The 16,016-nt window shown below is 43.7% G+C and overlaps 2 protein-coding genes across 3 annotated transcripts; both read left to right on the forward strand.

The window, feature by feature from the left end:
• Window positions 1-6,602, forward strand: ctsba (cathepsin Ba). 2 transcript variants are annotated; one of them, XM_060071814.1, is made up of 11 exons: window positions 1-150; window positions 1,313-1,436; window positions 1,572-1,657; window positions 2,147-2,261; window positions 3,409-3,524; window positions 3,605-3,690; window positions 4,476-4,644; window positions 4,715-4,902; window positions 5,072-5,200; window positions 5,344-5,420; window positions 6,183-6,602. In XM_060071814.1, exons 2-10 carry the CDS (start codon window positions 1,314-1,316, stop codon window positions 5,415-5,417), a joined length of 1,086 nt encoding a protein of 361 aa, XP_059927797.1. In that variant the 5' UTR covers window positions 1-150; window position 1,313; the 3' UTR covers window positions 5,418-5,420; window positions 6,183-6,602. The 2 variants fall into 2 exon arrangements, with proteins under 2 accessions (XP_059927797.1, XP_059927798.1); XM_060071815.1 differs by having other exon boundaries at window positions 4-150; window positions 4,476-4,622; window positions 4,786-4,902.
• A 1,117-nt stretch (window positions 6,603-7,719) lies between these two features.
• Window positions 7,720-15,743, forward strand: adpgk2 (ADP-dependent glucokinase 2). Its single transcript, XM_060071813.1, has 7 exons — window positions 7,720-7,977; window positions 9,872-10,031; window positions 12,248-12,438; window positions 12,608-12,704; window positions 13,095-13,231; window positions 14,174-14,310; window positions 14,960-15,743. Exons 1-7 carry the CDS (start codon window positions 7,782-7,784, stop codon window positions 15,512-15,514), a joined length of 1,473 nt encoding a protein of 490 aa, XP_059927796.1. The 5' UTR covers window positions 7,720-7,781; the 3' UTR covers window positions 15,515-15,743.
• Window positions 15,744-16,016: the final 273 nt, after the last annotated feature.

Raw genomic sequence — 16,016 nt, forward strand, 5'->3', positions numbered from 1 at the left:
GCGTTAGTCACGTGAGTTGAGCAATCGAGAAACTCATGTGACCAGGTCACGTGGTTACAGTCTTTACATAAATCAAACGGGACTTCCTTGATGACCGCTCTTCTTCACTTCAATCGAGGTATCTGTCAATAACTGAAAAACAAGCTACAGGTACCGTATTTTGCATCTCGTACTTTCGAAAGGTTTTTAAGTACCCCCCCCCCCCTTCCAGAACAGGCAACCGAATTATCCGTAAAAAGACACAGAGAATAAGTAAATCATTACTATCCCCATTTACAGGAATGTCCTCCAAAGTCCATTCATATAACCTGCAATTGCATTTGTTTTTGGTAGAGTTAATGTCCAGCGGGTTGTTTATTTTCTAACCTTATTTTGAATTCTGCCGAAATTGACTTTGCCATGTGTGTTGATTGTCCTGGTATATCAAAACATTGTGGCAAGTGGTCTAGGGAACATTGTTTTTCTAACTCGATTACCTCAATAACATCGTTTACATTTCTTGTGTAACCGTTCATGAGACGGCTGAGGCTACCATGATTCGAGGTGTTTTCTTTGTTGAGGTTAGTAGACCACATGCAAGAATTGTTGCATGTGAAAAAATAAAAACCTAGATGTTTTCTTTCCCAGTTCAATCCTTGATTTGAAATATTAACCGATAAGCCTCAGAACTTGATGGATCCCTTGGCTGATTAGCCAAATTATATATATTTTTGTGGGCTGTTATTTTCCCCAAATTTGTTGGGAAATGTGTGGGTTGAATCTGTTTAACCACAAAGGAAACTCGCTATTTGTTCCTGCTATGGTGTGCTTGGGTGTCAGAAAACAACTATCATGATGGCTGCCCCAGTTAATCGGAAAATGATGCATTCTTGCTGAGTCATGTTCAATCGAAACGGTACAACTTTCAAATATTAGGGAAGGTCAACTGATTATTAAATGAAAGACTGAACTGAAACATCTCCAAACAAGTGTGGGGGGAAAGAAAAAATTGGTTTGCAGCAAAATGAGAATAGCAGAGTGGTGTTTTCTTTTCTCCTCCCAGTTTCCAAATCTTCCCATAGCATCTCGAAAGCACTGTTCATGTCCAGACACTTAAACCTGGGATTCTTTTGCCTCTTGAAAGCTGCTGTTCAGTTTAACCAGTGGAGAGCTTGACAAGCAAGACTGGAGACGAGATGCTTTGTGTTGACCGTGTGTACACTGTAAATCACTTGAGATTGCCTCAAGACAAGTACTGTTTTATCTCTCTCGCCTCACCTGTTTTTAAACTAAAGATCCCTAACCTTTGTCAACATTATGTTTCCGTCCATAGAATGTGGCAGGCAGCTCTCCTGGTGATGGCTATCATCTTGTCTGTGGGCAGGGCCAGACCACAGCTCAAGCCTCTGTCCAGTGAAATGGTCGACTACATCAACCAGGTCAACACTACCTGGAAGGTGGGTAGTTCTCTCGCATAAGCTCGGCTCTTTCTGCTCTGGAACAAACCAAAAAATAAATCACCTTTTTATTCACTGTTTGATTGTCCATTGATTTCTTGGAGACCTTATCTTTGTCCTTTTACTGTACCGTAGGCCGGCCAAAATTTCCGTCATGTAGACCACAGCTATGTCAAGAAGCTGTGTGGTACATTTCTCAATGGACCCAGACTCCCCACCATGTGAGTCTCATTGTGTGACTCTGTTTTGGTGCACTTATTTTTCTGTTTGCTGTAAGGCCTTTTTCTTTTCTAACATTTTATTATTTTCAGTTCTTTGGTTTAATTTTGATTTGCTTCAGAGAATGCTGCTTCTTTCAGGGGGTTTTCTTTTTCAAATTGAAATTGTTCCGGCAATGGTCATTTATGTCGACACAAACAGCATTTGAGCTTACTTGTGGTCAGGCTTTAGGTTCTGTAGCTCTTCTAAATGTCTTGATGTCACACTTTTGCTTGCGGTATCATACTACCCTTTTTTTTTATGATGATGCTTAAAAATTATGAAGCAGTCTTTCCTGATTATTGCAGTTCCTCTTGTATAGGGAATGAAAGTAAAATTAATGTACAACACAGATTGAATCAGTAATAAAAGAAAGGAAATTTCGATGCAACGTAATCCTTTGCCTGTAGCATGAAAACCTTTTTTTTTTTCTTTTTTTTCCTTCCATACAGGGTCCGTTATTCTGGAGACGTGAAGCTGCCGGAGAACTTTGACTCCAGGGTTCAGTGGCCTCAGTGCCCCACTCTGAAGGAGATCAGGGACCAGGGCTCCTGTGGCTCATGCTGGGTACGTCAAGTTTAAGGCCCAATCCCATTTCTACCCCTTACGCCTTCCCCTTCCCCCTTCAACAAAAGGGGAAGGGGTGGAAATGGGATTGGGCCTAAGTCTTTCAACGTGATGTCTGAATGTTGTGATGAATTCTACTTTTGTCGTGAAGTGTTTAAAGACCAGGGCCTTGTTTCAGGCAGCAGGTTAGGGTACGTTTGATCCTCAACCAGTACTCTGTTTTAGAACAGCTGATTTCAATTTTGAGGAACGCGTTGGCTCATTCGGTTGAACCTAAGAAGTTCAGATTCATTACCCGGATTCCAAAGCGAACCACTATTGCACCCTGAAACGGAATCTAGGCTCATCCGTTATTGCTATTAAAGTGCTTTCATCAGATATACTTTCGGTTGAAGCCTAATCTCAGCCGCTTCGGTTTTTTTCTCTACTTCCTACTATGGGCTTCCTTAAACCGATGACTTCCTCTGTCACACCATATATTTTTATTTTTTATTTATTTTTATTTTTATTTATTTTTTCCAAAGTGCAAACATACATTTACAGACACCACATAACACGACAAAACCCAGATACGTGCGACAGACATGTAACATATACCAAAACATAAAGAATTATACGGGGACAAGGACAGATTACGAGAGGGTTTGGGGAGGTGTTTGTGAGAGGGAGAGAGTGAGTGTGTGTGTGTGTGTCCAGATGCTTTCCTCCGGCATCTCTGACCCCCAACGCGATAGAGGTCACACCCGAAGCACCTTATCCCCCCTGATGAACCCCCCCCTCCCCAGGGCAGCCGGCCCCCGGCCGCGGGAGGCCAGAGCAGCACAGAGGAGAGTTTCAGTCTGGTGAAATTAGTTAATATGTGTAGGTTATAGTTACAGAGAAAGGGAGAGAGAGTAATTAAATGAACTGAATAAACAAATATGCAAAAATGAAAGAGGGGGGTGGGTTTTGGATGGATATTGGATTTTGGATGGTGGATATTGCCTTTCCAACGGTGAACAAAATTGACTCTAGGACTCTATCTTCTGTAACCTTTTGCTGTCTATAAGACGGTGATGGGGGGGGGGGGGGGGGGGGTGGTCCCCACACTTATGTTAAGTTTTTAACTTTTCTTATGACCTGGATGTGACTGGTGTCATACCTGTAGGCATTTGGAGCTGCAGAGGCCATCTCGGACAGGGTGTGTATCCATAGCAACGCCAAGGTCAGTGTGGAGATCTCATCCGAAGACCTGCTGAGCTGCTGCCACCTCTGTGGCATGGGGTGAGTGGCTACCGGACATCAATGCTGGCTTGTAGTAGTAGTAGGACTACTACTCAGTCTGATGATGAACCATGTCACAGGTGTAACGGAGGATATCCATCTGCTGCCTGGAGTTTCTGGGCCAATGAAGGACTGGTGTCTGGCGGACTCTATGAATCCCACATCGGTGAGTGTCCGTATGCCTTGTGTTGAAGCCCCTCTTGGAGCGTATTAGATGTGCACCGTCAACTCTGTTTGTTACAGCACTTTACATAAATCATTTTTTAGCGCTTGTCCCTTTCTGATGGCTGTTTCCATTCACTTTGGTTCCAAGTGAGAGCGCTGACTGACACACTGGGGATCAGATCAATGAATTTGACCTTCTGAAGATTTCAACAATCCTGTGTGTTGACCTTGACGCGGTGCACTCGTTGGGATGGGTCTTCTTTGTTAAAATTAGGGATGCACCGAATATTCGGCCATCGAAAATGTTCGGCCGAAAATGCCCAAAACATAATGTTCGGTTTCGGCCGAAGGAGTAAAAAGGCCGAAAATAATACACCCAACATTTTTATTTTAATTTTTTTAAATAATTAAAAAGAAAAATAATAATAATAATTTTACTCATTTATTTAAAGGTACATTGTTCTTAAATTCTTGCTATAAGGTCTGCTGGAATGTTGGAAAACGTTCAGTATTAAATAAATATTTTGTATCAAATTTGTAATTGATTTTTTTTATTGAAAAGGAAGACAAAAAAGTTTATAAAGGACATTTAATTGTTTGATTTATGCAATGGTGAAAAATTAAAGCAAAATGAATGAAAAACAGTAAAAGCCACATTCGGTATTCGATTTCGGCTTTCGGCCAACTGTTTCAGTACATTCGGGTTCGGCCAAGAATTTTCATTTCGGTGCATCCCTAGTTAAAATATGTATCTCTAGTGTGACGTCCATGGTGCTCCGTCCCCAGGCTGCAGGCCCTACACCATCGCTCCCTGTGAGCACCATGTGAACGGCAGCAGACCGTCCTGCACCGGAGAGGAGGGCAAGACGCCAAAGTGTGCCAAGAAGTGTGAGCCTGGATACACGCCGAGCTACAAACAGGACAAGCACTTTGGTAAGAAAGACGCACGTTTGGACTACACAAGTAGCCCTTCCTGTAAAATATTCATGTGGAACCGAACATGTCTATAATTAGTTCCCTTTGACAAGCCCCGCCGTAGGTCGAGTGCAACCCTGCCTTTTTAGTCTTTTAACCAACATTTGTTTGTCTGTGGTAGGGAAGAGCTCTTACAGTGTCTCATCAGACGTGGCAGAGATTCAGGCTGAGATCTACCAGAATGGACCAGTGGAGGGCGCTTTTACCGTGTACGCAGACTTCCCACTTTACAAGACTGGTAAGAAGGCCTTACCAATGTGGAACAAGTGCATACCTGCTAGTGATGACCGTTGTATTTATATATCTTCTAGAACAATGTATCTTAAGCATTCTCAAATTAGCGGCCCTGCTTCCTGAACATCACCCCTTGCTTCTTACTGTTCTACTTCGTATTGTCCTCTCCCCAGGTGTATATAAACATGTTTCCGGGGAGGCATTGGGCGGCCATGCCATTAAGATCCTGGGCTGGGGCGTGGAGGATAGCATCCCATACTGGCTGTGTGCCAACTCATGGAACACAGATTGGGGAGATAATGGTAAGGGCACATGATCCATCACCCAATCAATACTCGCAGCTGTGCATACGTGGTCTCAAAATGGATGTGAGTTGAGTGCGTTGTCCGTGCACATTGCAGAAACTAGTGAAAGTTTGTAACGTGTGCCGTCCTTTGTTTTTCAGGGTTCTTTAAGATCCTGCGTGGAGAGGACCACTGTGGCATCGAGTCTGGAATTGTGGCTGGAATCCCTGTGTAAAATGTAAGTTGACGCTGAGCAAAACGCCCATGTTGCTATTGTAACTATCAGATTGTATTAATATTATCTAAAGTAACTAGACGTGTGTCAGGAGAAACATGCGTGCTCTCATCTGAAGCATCAAATATATTAAAATATATTTATGTGGTCTGGAGCTTGGAAACGGAAAAGGTTGTTTGGATTTGAGTCAACAGAGCTACAATAAGAAAGTTTTGCCTTCAATCTAAATTTCCATGAAATGGTCCTGGGGGGGGGGGGGGGGGGGGGTCTGTCTAATTAAAATATATACATTTTCATTGTATATATTCATATATACATTGTATTGTCATTGGAATAAGTCCTAGTCAACATTAGTTAACTGGCGGAAAAGCTAAAAGCAGTGGTCACTTTGATGCCATTTCTCAACAAATAAGATGTATCTTGATGTGGAAAATGTTGACTAACCCTGCAAGGAACATTTCATGGAGATTCAAATTGGAATCATAACTTTTCCAATTGATCTCCGTTGACTCACATTAAACTTTTTACGTTTTTAGGCCCATGAGTGAGACATGGGTGGCTCTGAAAGTTAACTGAGGGTTGGTAGATGCTGCTGTAGTACCCTCTAGTGTTCACAAGGGTATAGATAAATGCTGGAGCACCCTGTGGTAGTGCACATAAGGGTTTAATGATTACAGGCATGTTTTCTGCAATAGGACCTGCAAAGATTGTATTTAGATGTATACCAGTATTGATCCATTTAAACATATCTTTGTTTCCTCATAGGGTTCGACGCTATAGCTGCCGTTATGCAGCTGTGTTCCACTATCGCGGGACATTTTAAGGAAAAGTGTTCAATTAATCATCAAATGAGACTTGCTTGCACTGAACTGTTTCACATGCTTTTATTTGCAGTGGACCAAGTAGTAGGCCAACCGTTTTTTAGTTTTTATAGTATATCCCAAAATTGCCATGTGGGGATATTTTTTAATCTATTCACAAACTTCTGTTTCCTTTAATTTGCAAACCCTTTGTATGATTGAGATAAGCCTCCATTGACTGGTGTGTTTTTTTTACTTGCCGATAAAGAGATGTTTCTTATTTTTGTCAGTATTAAGGGTGCTCTTTTTAGAGTGGTTTATCTCTATGCTGATCAAACTGATGTGATTTTTTTTTTTTTTTTGAGAACAATAAACGGAATAAATTAACCTCAGCCATTATGTATACATTCTTGTGTTATCTGTGTGAGCCAACACAAGGTGAAAGTTCATGTTTACTGCAAACTACTACACTATGTGTGACGTGACCCCCTGTCAATAGTTTATAGGATTCGGATGAGTAGTTGATGCCAGGAAATTAAGGGCTGTCATGCGCCATCATGTTCGGTTTCGCACAACTAAAATGATGAGTAATTTCCGGCTTGTTGTCAATAACGACAAACACGCCCACTTCGCCGTAGAAACTAGACTTGCTCTGCGCTTCAGCACTTGGACCCAGTGCTGTCCTTATGAGGGGAAAAACGGTCTGTCTAGTTACTGGACCAGATGAAATGAGACGGAGAGGTAATAAAGTCTGTCGGCACGAGGACCTTGGATTTATTAAGTAAAGTGGCAACGGTTATACAGAGTCATAAAGCGTGAGAGATCGAATATGTCTAAGTCCCTAATCAGCGCTGATGGTTCGTCCAGAGCTTCGCCTCCGTGGAAGGTCTGCTTCAGAAGAAGATCAAGAGTCCCAGTGTGATACAGTCTTATGCTGTATCCTCCTCTCGATGAGGTGTGTGTGGTTCTGTGTGTTTTTGCTTGACCTTGGCTCCCAGGCCCCTAGTATATGCATGTGTATCTCTTGTGTTCCTCCTAACGGGGGAGAGCACCTCAAAGTGTCTCTTGTGTGATAGATTAATGTGGCTCTCCCGTTCTTGAGGATGACTGGTGCATTGTCTGAGTGTCCACCATCTGCCTGGCTGAGAAATGGGGCCTTCGGCTCCGGCCTTGACCTGACTATATATTATCATGTTTGTGTTATGTGTTCGTTGGTTTAGAGCAAGAGTTGACTATATTGTGTTCCTGCCATGTGATGTGCTCATCAGGCTAGGGTAGGAGTTAGCTATATTTGTAATGTACATGTGATGTACTCAGCAGGTTATTTTTCCCAACACTTACACGGTTAAAATATACGAATGTATTTTTGGAAAGTGTATTTTCATGCATTTCTTCCACTGTTTATCTTATAACGTTTCATTTAAGATCCGCCCACTCGGTTGTCAAACGGCACTAGCGCTACAGGAAAACAAACGCCACACCCCCCGCCCCTCAGCGGTAAGCTTGGTAGTAGATTCTAGAACGCACTGATGTTCAGAGCGATGCTAGCAGCCAGCTAGTCGACATGGAGGGGGTGAACGGCTCTTCGTTCATGAAGTATGGCTCATTTGTATCCATTTTGGTTTTAATACTGGCTTACACGTTCCGAACACCCCCGGACGCGATGCTAGATGACCGGCTGGACAACGTCCTGTCTTCGTTGCTACGAGCGGAGCGCAAAGTGGGCATTGATATCAGAGCTCGACCCAAAGTGGCGATCGGTAAGTGGAGGAGAAGAGCGTTTAACGGGCAGTTATACGTTGACCTAAAGCCAATGTTGGCAATTACCTGTCTTTTTTTAAGGACATACTATTGTATTCAATGAATATCGTTTTCTTTTACTTCATTTATATTCGTTTTCTTATTACTGGGTCTATCCGTCCCGTTCGAGTAATAGAATAACGTTATAGCAGCGTTAGTAAATCGACAACACATTGTAACCCAACGATGCAGGGCATGAAGCGTAGTCTCCTCCGCATCGTTTCCTCTTAATGTATTCAAAACTAGTCTGACTCTTGACCTGGTTAGATGGCGTTGATGTGGTTGCATTAACCGGTTTTTGGGGGATGTAATAAGTAAATACAGATAATATTGAGTAAAACAGAGCCAACTCAACATTGGTTGTATCCACATTGCGCTGCAAACGAAAGTCCCGTTAACTTAATTGCATTGTAATTATTTGAATAATTTGCAGTTGAAAAACACATACGCTGGAGTTGTTTTTAGATTTATCGTTTAAAAAAAAATGGTCTCAAAATGTCTAAACAATATTTAATAATCAGCGCATTGAGTACTTTGTCAAATGTCTAATCAGCTGACTCTAGATCTTATCACTATTTAATTGTATCATTTGGACCATGACACACACAGCTACTACATCATTTCCACCTTTACTCCTCCAACCCAACCTAAAAGGTTTGGAGTGCTGTCATACAATGTCATCAAATGCATCTTGATTACAAATCAATCTCACGTTAATCACCTTTTCTGACCTGCATTCTCAATGTTGTGAATTCAGAATGATTTCCTCGAGTTCTAGGATAAATGCTGAGTCATTGCTCGTCTATTTGCCTTCAGGAATTAACCCCTAAAGTACCAACAATGCATTGTTGCAACATTAAACTACTTGAAACAATGAGAACCCGAAAACCGCATGTTCTGGTTTGAAGATAATAAATCTATACATATATTATAAAAAAATATATATATTAATACTTTTTTAATTAATATGCATTGACAAAGTAGAAAACTCTTGTAGGGAAAGGAAACATGCTTCCATCAGGTATAAAAAATAAAGATAAATAATGCATCGGTAATACTGTTCACAACAATGGTCGTGCCATAAAGCTTTTTGAATGGAATTGAAACGCTCCTTGACCATATTGACTAAGACAGTTTACCTTTCACCAATTGTTGACTCTCTCTTTGAGGACTGCCCTACCCAAGAATGCGGACTGAATGCAAACTGACAAGATATATACAACTTTGCTCTGTTTCTAAGAGCAAAGATACGGTTTTTCCACATCCCCCCACCCTTAAACTGATATCCACCCCCGCACAACCTGGATTATTGTTTCACCGCTTCAATCTGTCTTGGTTTACTCACTCTTTACTCATCTAATAATTTTTGATGTTTTTATTTGCTGTATGCTACGGGCTTGTGGTCAAGCCCGGTTCTGAGAGGAGGCTTGGTTTACCAATGTATTGCTTTTTATTGTTCCGTGACAAATTAGTTCATAAAACCAATACTCAATGCTTGTCTGTGTGGACTGCATGTTTCGAAAAATACAATCTATAGCATTTGTCAGGTCCCTGCAATGCACAGAGTTCAGCTTCTGGTTACGCAAGATTGATAAGGTAATGACAATCCCTAACTTGAGTCAAAGCCGAACCTTATTGACGAAGCGACGGTTAGCATTTGCATACTAATTAACATTCCCAAGCCCTTGGCAAGTGAAGAGACCTATTGCAATTCCAACAGCTTCAATAACAGCTGTATAATGTATACTTTTCACAGGGAATTAGAAAGTGTTTTTCTTCCAAAGCCCTCAATGCCTCAAGGCAATGCAAGTTACCAAAATGTTGCTCAAATCTTTTTGCTTGGTTTCCCTGCAGGTTTCGGTGGGTGCGTGGACCTGATAGTGGATGGAGTATCACTGATGGATGAGATGGGGCTGTCCAGCACCCACCAGCCCCTGCACCATGACTCCATCGAGAACGCCCAACAACTTGCCCAGAGCTTCGCCTATTTCTTCGCTCCGGGAGCCGCTTCAGAGTGAGTATTTGAACCATTAACTTATGACATGGTATGTTTTGATCTTCTTTGTGGCTAACCAATGAAACTTATCCAAAAAACTAACTGTGTGTGCGTGCGTGTGTAGTGTGATTTGTAAAATAAAAAAAAGGGGAAGTGGTGTGCTGTGAAATGACTTGCAGTGCTCATCATGCTCAGATCGGACTGAGATCCTACGTCGGCCTTGTTTGCTAATTAACCATCTAGTAACTAGGACTGAACAACTAATCAAAATAATATTGAAATCCCAATATGGCCAATTGCAAAATCCAAATTCCAGGAGTTGCAATTATTTGGGGTAAATGTATGATCCCATTATGAAGGAGATGCCCTTGAAAATAGTAAGGCAAAAATGATCTATTCTGTCCCACTAATGCTGAGTCATATCGCAAGATGATTAGTTTTTTGCCATATCATTCAGCCCTGCTAGTTTCCTCGGCTGGTGGGCAGGGTAACCGGTGCCCTTTAGGGGCACTATACTGTACTCTGGTAGAACGGGAAGCCAGCACATTCATAATAGTAGTATTTGTTTAGGGCTCAATACATAGTACTCATAATGGTTGGAAATGCACAGAATAGAGGTTTTTATTTTCATGTTTCTTTCGGACAGTCTTGGCCTCACTGGCATGCACGGTTCAGTGAAAAGGCTCAAGGGTCAATAAACTCAACGAAAATACAAATTTCACTTTCCGTCCCAAGGAAATCCCTCTGTTGTTCGGTTTCCATGGCACTTTCGTCCTTTCTCTGTGTGTGTTTTGTTTGTATCTAGCCACCCATCTATAATGTGTGCAATCTTCCATCAGTGTTTTACCGTGCAATGTCGATGATGAACGATACATAGGCACAGCAGCAGCCCGTTTACCATCTAAAAAAAGAACAGCTAAACTGACACTCATGGCACTTTGGCATTTACAGGGGCAAGTGTATGTTCTGCAGCAATCGCCATAAGTCCTTCTCCTCTCATGCTATTTAGGGCTCCGTTCAACACCCAACATGGCTCAGATTAATCCTATTCCTCGATATGGGCTGTGAAAAAACAACAACCTGAAATTAACATTGTTATTTATTCTTACTGATCGCATTTTATTGGCTCACAACGTTCAGGACTAATGAAGTGCTTCTGGCTCATATCTAAAGGCAGCAGACCGACGAGACTTGAGATCTGTGTAATAGAGAGGGTTGTAAATGATCTGAGCATGTGACCGCCCTGCGGTGCTTTTACTGGAGAGTCTCTTCTTGGCAACTACCACCCCCCCATCCTCTTTTTGAATCGTAATAAGCGTCGTCGTTGAACTGCCTTGACGATTGATGGTCTCATTAAACTGAAGAACGTAACCAAACATTTTAGATATGGAACAAAACTGATTTAAGGATCATTTAGCATTTCTCAGCTTAGCAAAACATTGGATCAACTCATGCCTATTTTGTGAGACATTCCCGCCGCTTAGATTGTTAGGAAATATTTGGAAGTCATAGACAGAGAATATTATAGTTGGGTGTACCTAAACCCAACTGTTTGTAGCTAAATGCTTAATCTTATAATATTATAACTTTGAAAAATGAACCCCATGCTGTCATACTCCACCCCTGTAGTCACTCAGTATTCTTTCCTGCATCCCTTTAATATGTTCATACGCCCATAGTTCACAGAGTATGTAAACACAGTGTTATTTATCTTGGGAGGGTTGACTTTGCTATTGTCTTTGCTACCTCATATTCATGCTCACCTCATCACACAAGTTTCCTGTATATACAAACCTTTTCCATCTTCATGCACAGTCATGTTGAAGCTGTAGAGGAGGAATGTTTTGCTGTCAGCTCAAATACATCTCAAATCTGTAGTCCAGCATACTTAATTGTGAACATATTCCTTTTACACAAAGGAAAACCCCCCCAGGCTTTGTAGAACCCACCGTGGTATTTAAAATGGAAAATTAATGAGGTCATTACAGATTAGACCACTCTATAATCCTATTCTGTGTGTGCCAGGGATTTCTAACGGGTGCCTTTGCTTGGTATCGGAATGCATTCAGGGTAAACCAAGGTTCTGAAGTCGGTTGAATTCCTTAGTAAAACAGTTAACCTTTCATGAAAAGCATTAAGATAAGATCTAAACTACCAAACCTCTGGTCTTTCTATCATCAAGCTGTTTCACCGACCGCCTCCCCCCCCCCCCCCCCTTTCTGTCACCCTTCCAGGCGTTTTGTGATGAATAAAACACTCTTCAGCGAGCTGGTGGAAACCTCTCGGGGGTTGCCCGGCAACCGATGGGCAGTGGGTGGAAACGCCCCTGTGATGGCAGGTCGCATGGCAAACGAGGGCTGTGACGTTTTGCTAGGGGGAACCTTCAGCCCAGACTTTACCGAGGTCCTGTCCCAGCACATCATGGGTAAGCACATGCCTATATCATTCCACAGTTGCACGTTGACTCATTTAACAGCGGACGATTATATTAGAGTTGAACTCTGGCCCCTCCCCCCCCCCGGCCTCCCATGCATGCCGCAGAGTAACGTTAGCCTCCACCCGGTTTTCATGCCCTGCTCCCTGTGTCTCGCTAGTGGCCGGTAATGTAGTGGAGGAGCCAGACATCCACCTGATCCTCGAGTACCCCGCTGGGGCCAGCTGGGGCCCCTACACCTCCCGAAGGGCCAACAGGTAGGACACGCCGGCACTGTACCGGGCTGTATTACCAAGCGTCTGATGTAGTAGATGTAGTGTATCCCGTTTTCACACTAGGGATCGACCGATATATCGGTCGGCCGATATTATCGGCCGATATTCCCGGTTTTTTTTCACTTGTTCTACCTCACCTGTTTTTAATATTTGTTAAATATTGTTCATCTACTTGTTCTTACTTGTTCTACTTCACCTGTTTTTACTATTTGTTAAATATTGTTTTTTATATTGAAGTTCAATAAATGTTCCATTTAAAAAAATAATAATAATCGGCGTATCGGCTAAGGCTGAGGAAAAAATATCGGTATCGTATCGGCCCTAAAAAATCGGTATCGGTCGATCCCTATTTAACACATTTGGTGTCGACAGGTACATAGTCCACAGTGATGACCATAACCCCTACCTGGACTCCATGGATGACTTTGCAGAGAAACTTCAAGATTTCGACCCTGATCTTCTGGTGGTGGGGGGGCTGCAGATGATGGACAATTTCCCCTTTAAGCCAGGTGAGATGAGAAGATGAGGAAATACTTTGACTGGTACTTTTGGGGATGTTTCGTGAAAAGGGGAAATAATTGGATATTGAGTGTGTAGCCAAGTTCCTGCTACAGTGTTACACGCCACCTAGGTGGCTACCGCACCCCACCTAGGTGGCTACCGCACCCCACCTAGGTGGCTACCGCACCCCACCTAGGTGGCTACCGCACCCCACCTAGGTGGATACCACACCCCACCTAGGGGGCTACCACACTCCACCTAGGGGGCTACCACACTCCACCTAGGTGACCAAAACCGGGCTCCTCAAGACAAAGGACGCAGGGTGGCACTAGTGATTGAAAGTGTTGAAAGACCAGTTTATTGTAAAGGTTTGATAATGATACATGGCCTGGCATTGTTGCCATCTGGCAGAACTTATTGAGTGTGTTTGGAGACGGCTGGATTGACCTGTGCACAGCACACTGATTACTCATTGTGCAACCTCACCCAGCCCTGAGTCCAAAAAGACTCAAACTCGCCATCATCCACACACACTCCCACAGTGACATTGCGGTGTGTCGGGTCAGTCCTCCACTTGTGTTGTATTCCCAGGGTGGCATTCAGCCTTGCCAAATGACTGCTGATTCAAGCCCAGACTGTTTAGATAAGAGATTAGAGAGAGACTAGTCATGTTGTTTTCATTTGTCCATTGTCCCCAACTGACTTGCTATTTGTCACTTCCCTCTTCCACTCCCTCATTCACACGCATACTTCCTCTCCTCTTTAACCAGTACCACAATAACATTTTCAACATTTGGCAATCCGTGCTGACGAATTGCAAAAGTGCTGACGAATTACACTCTAAAATCAGTTTGACACTCTGAGGCACCTTCTTTTAACTGCCTCTGTTCTTCTCAAACTCTGTGTCCCAATCAACCGTCCCTTGTTCTGTTCTTCCCTCTTCTCAACAGCGGAGAGAGCAGCTCTCCTCTCCCAGCTGGCAGACATGATGTCCTCCTCGTCCGCTCAGACGGGCATCCATTTTGAAATGGCCAGTTTCGTGGATGAAGGTCTGATGAAGGACTTGCTCAACCTGGTGGTCCCGAACGTATGTAGAATTTGAACCATGCCCACACACACATTGACAAGAATCCACGGCCATAAGATATTTATAGATTGAAGGGCAAAACGGAAAGACGGTGCCCTTCATTTGGGAACATAAGGGCAGGACATTCTACTTTGCTATATTTGTAGTGGCACAAACAAAGACTTTAGGCAATGGGGCGTTTCACTTTCTTTCGCATCATATTTTTCGCACTATCCCCTCCTGAAATCTTCATCTGAGTTTCATTTTCTGGTAGAATAGACAGAAACTGGAATCCATACGTAACTCCCTTGCAGAATCTGTTTTCTGGACCAGGCTTTGTGCCTTCTCCCCCCAGACATTTTCCTAAACATATTAGGACTGCTGGGTCAGAGATTACTATATTTCTTCTGCTACCTCAACTAGGAAACCCAGTTTGTTCAGACATTACAATGTCCCTGGGTTTTGAGTTGGCTTAATGTTACATTCAAGTCAAGTACATTCTTTTTGTGTAGCCTCTCAAAGGGCTTTGAGAATATTAAGTTTGCTCCCGGACATTTTTGGCGCCTGCATAAAATGATAGTGTATACATGTGGGTCTGTGCCTCCCATGAGATGGTTTTGATCTGAATCAACCGTATCGATAGTGTGACACTGATTTCCTGCTCCTCCAGGCCAACTCTCTGGGAATGAACGAACAGGAGCTGCCCAACCTGCTCAGCCTCCTGAAGGGCTCCAACATCACCGTGCTCTCGGACCCCAACCCCCGCGTGGCCACCGTCCTGGACCAGATGAGGGAGCTCTACAGCCTCCTCAACCAGCACCACCGGGCCGGCGACCGGGGAGCGGCCAGCGCCACGGGCCGCCGCCGGCTGACCCGGCTGCACGTCCACACGCTGGCCTTCCAGGCCATGATCGTGACCCAGGGCTCCCAGTGGAAGAACACCATGTCGGCCACCGCCAAGGCCTCGCTCACGGCCAACCGCCACGTGTGCGGCTCCCCGGACATCGACCCCAGCAAGGCGCGCCTCATCATGGACGACTCGTTCTCCGTCAGCCGCCAGGAGGGCAGCCAGCGCATCAGCGTGGACGAGAGCCGGCCGGTCAGCTGCTGGCACGAGGACGACTACCAGGTCTGCGTGGCCCCCGTGCTGGTGTGCACCGAGGTGTACCAGACCGCCGGTGGCGGGGACAACGTCTCAGCCGCCGGGCTGGTGCTGCAGATCTAGAGCGGCGTCACGGAAGGCCTCCCTCGTAATACTTGATGCGTGTGGAAGAAGTGGGCGCCCTCTGGTGTTTTAGGGAACCTGGACAGATCGATGTTTGACGGCGTTTCTAGGCGACTGCGTTTGGCCAGGCTAATGGCACCTCTCCTCAGAAGCTAATGCCAAAAATGACTGTTTGTGACCTCTGGATGAGTTCTTTGTATGATCTTGCAAAGTCCTCTTGTTTGTTTGTTTGTAAAACAGAGGTAGAAAGCCTGGGGGGGGGGGGGTCTATTATTTATACTTCAAGAGAAAATTTAACAAGATCTAATTTTGCAGTTCATCTGTGCAAGCCCAGTCGAGAGACATTTGGGGCCAAATCGAATTTGTAACAATGGGGGATATTTCATTCAATCGACAAAACGGCACTATTCGATGCATAGTAGTTGCAAGTCCCATTTCGACTATTAATTCCTTAAAGGCACCCAGTGCAACTTTATGTAAACATTAAAAATAAACATTACAT

This window comes from Gadus macrocephalus, chromosome 14, assembly GCF_031168955.1.
Source record: "Gadus macrocephalus chromosome 14, ASM3116895v1".
NCBI classification, from domain to species: Eukaryota; Metazoa; Chordata; class Actinopteri; order Gadiformes; family Gadidae; genus Gadus; species Gadus macrocephalus.

Excerpts from the sequence above, each read along its gene's own strand:
- adpgk2 (XM_060071813.1), top strand. The coding sequence starts at position 7,782 with ATGGAGGGGGTGAACGGCTCTTCGTTCATGAAGTATGGCTCATTTGTA. Across the intron at positions 10,032-12,247 it reads GCTCCGGGAGCCGCTTCAGA|GCGTTTTGTGATGAATAAAA; the intron begins GTGAGTATTTGA and ends TCACCCTTCCAG. Across the intron at positions 12,439-12,607 it reads CCTGTCCCAGCACATCATGG|TGGCCGGTAATGTAGTGGAG; the intron begins GTAAGCACATGC and ends GTGTCTCGCTAG.
- ctsba (XM_060071814.1), top strand. The coding sequence starts at position 1,314 with ATGTGGCAGGCAGCTCTCCTGGTGATGGCTATCATCTTGTCTGTGGGC. Across the intron at positions 4,645-4,714 it reads AAGAAAGACGCACGTTTGGA|AAGCCCCGCCGTAGGTCGAG; the intron begins CTACACAAGTAG and ends GTTCCCTTTGAC. Across the intron at positions 4,903-5,071 it reads CTTCCCACTTTACAAGACTG|GTGTATATAAACATGTTTCC; the intron begins GTAAGAAGGCCT and ends TCCTCTCCCCAG.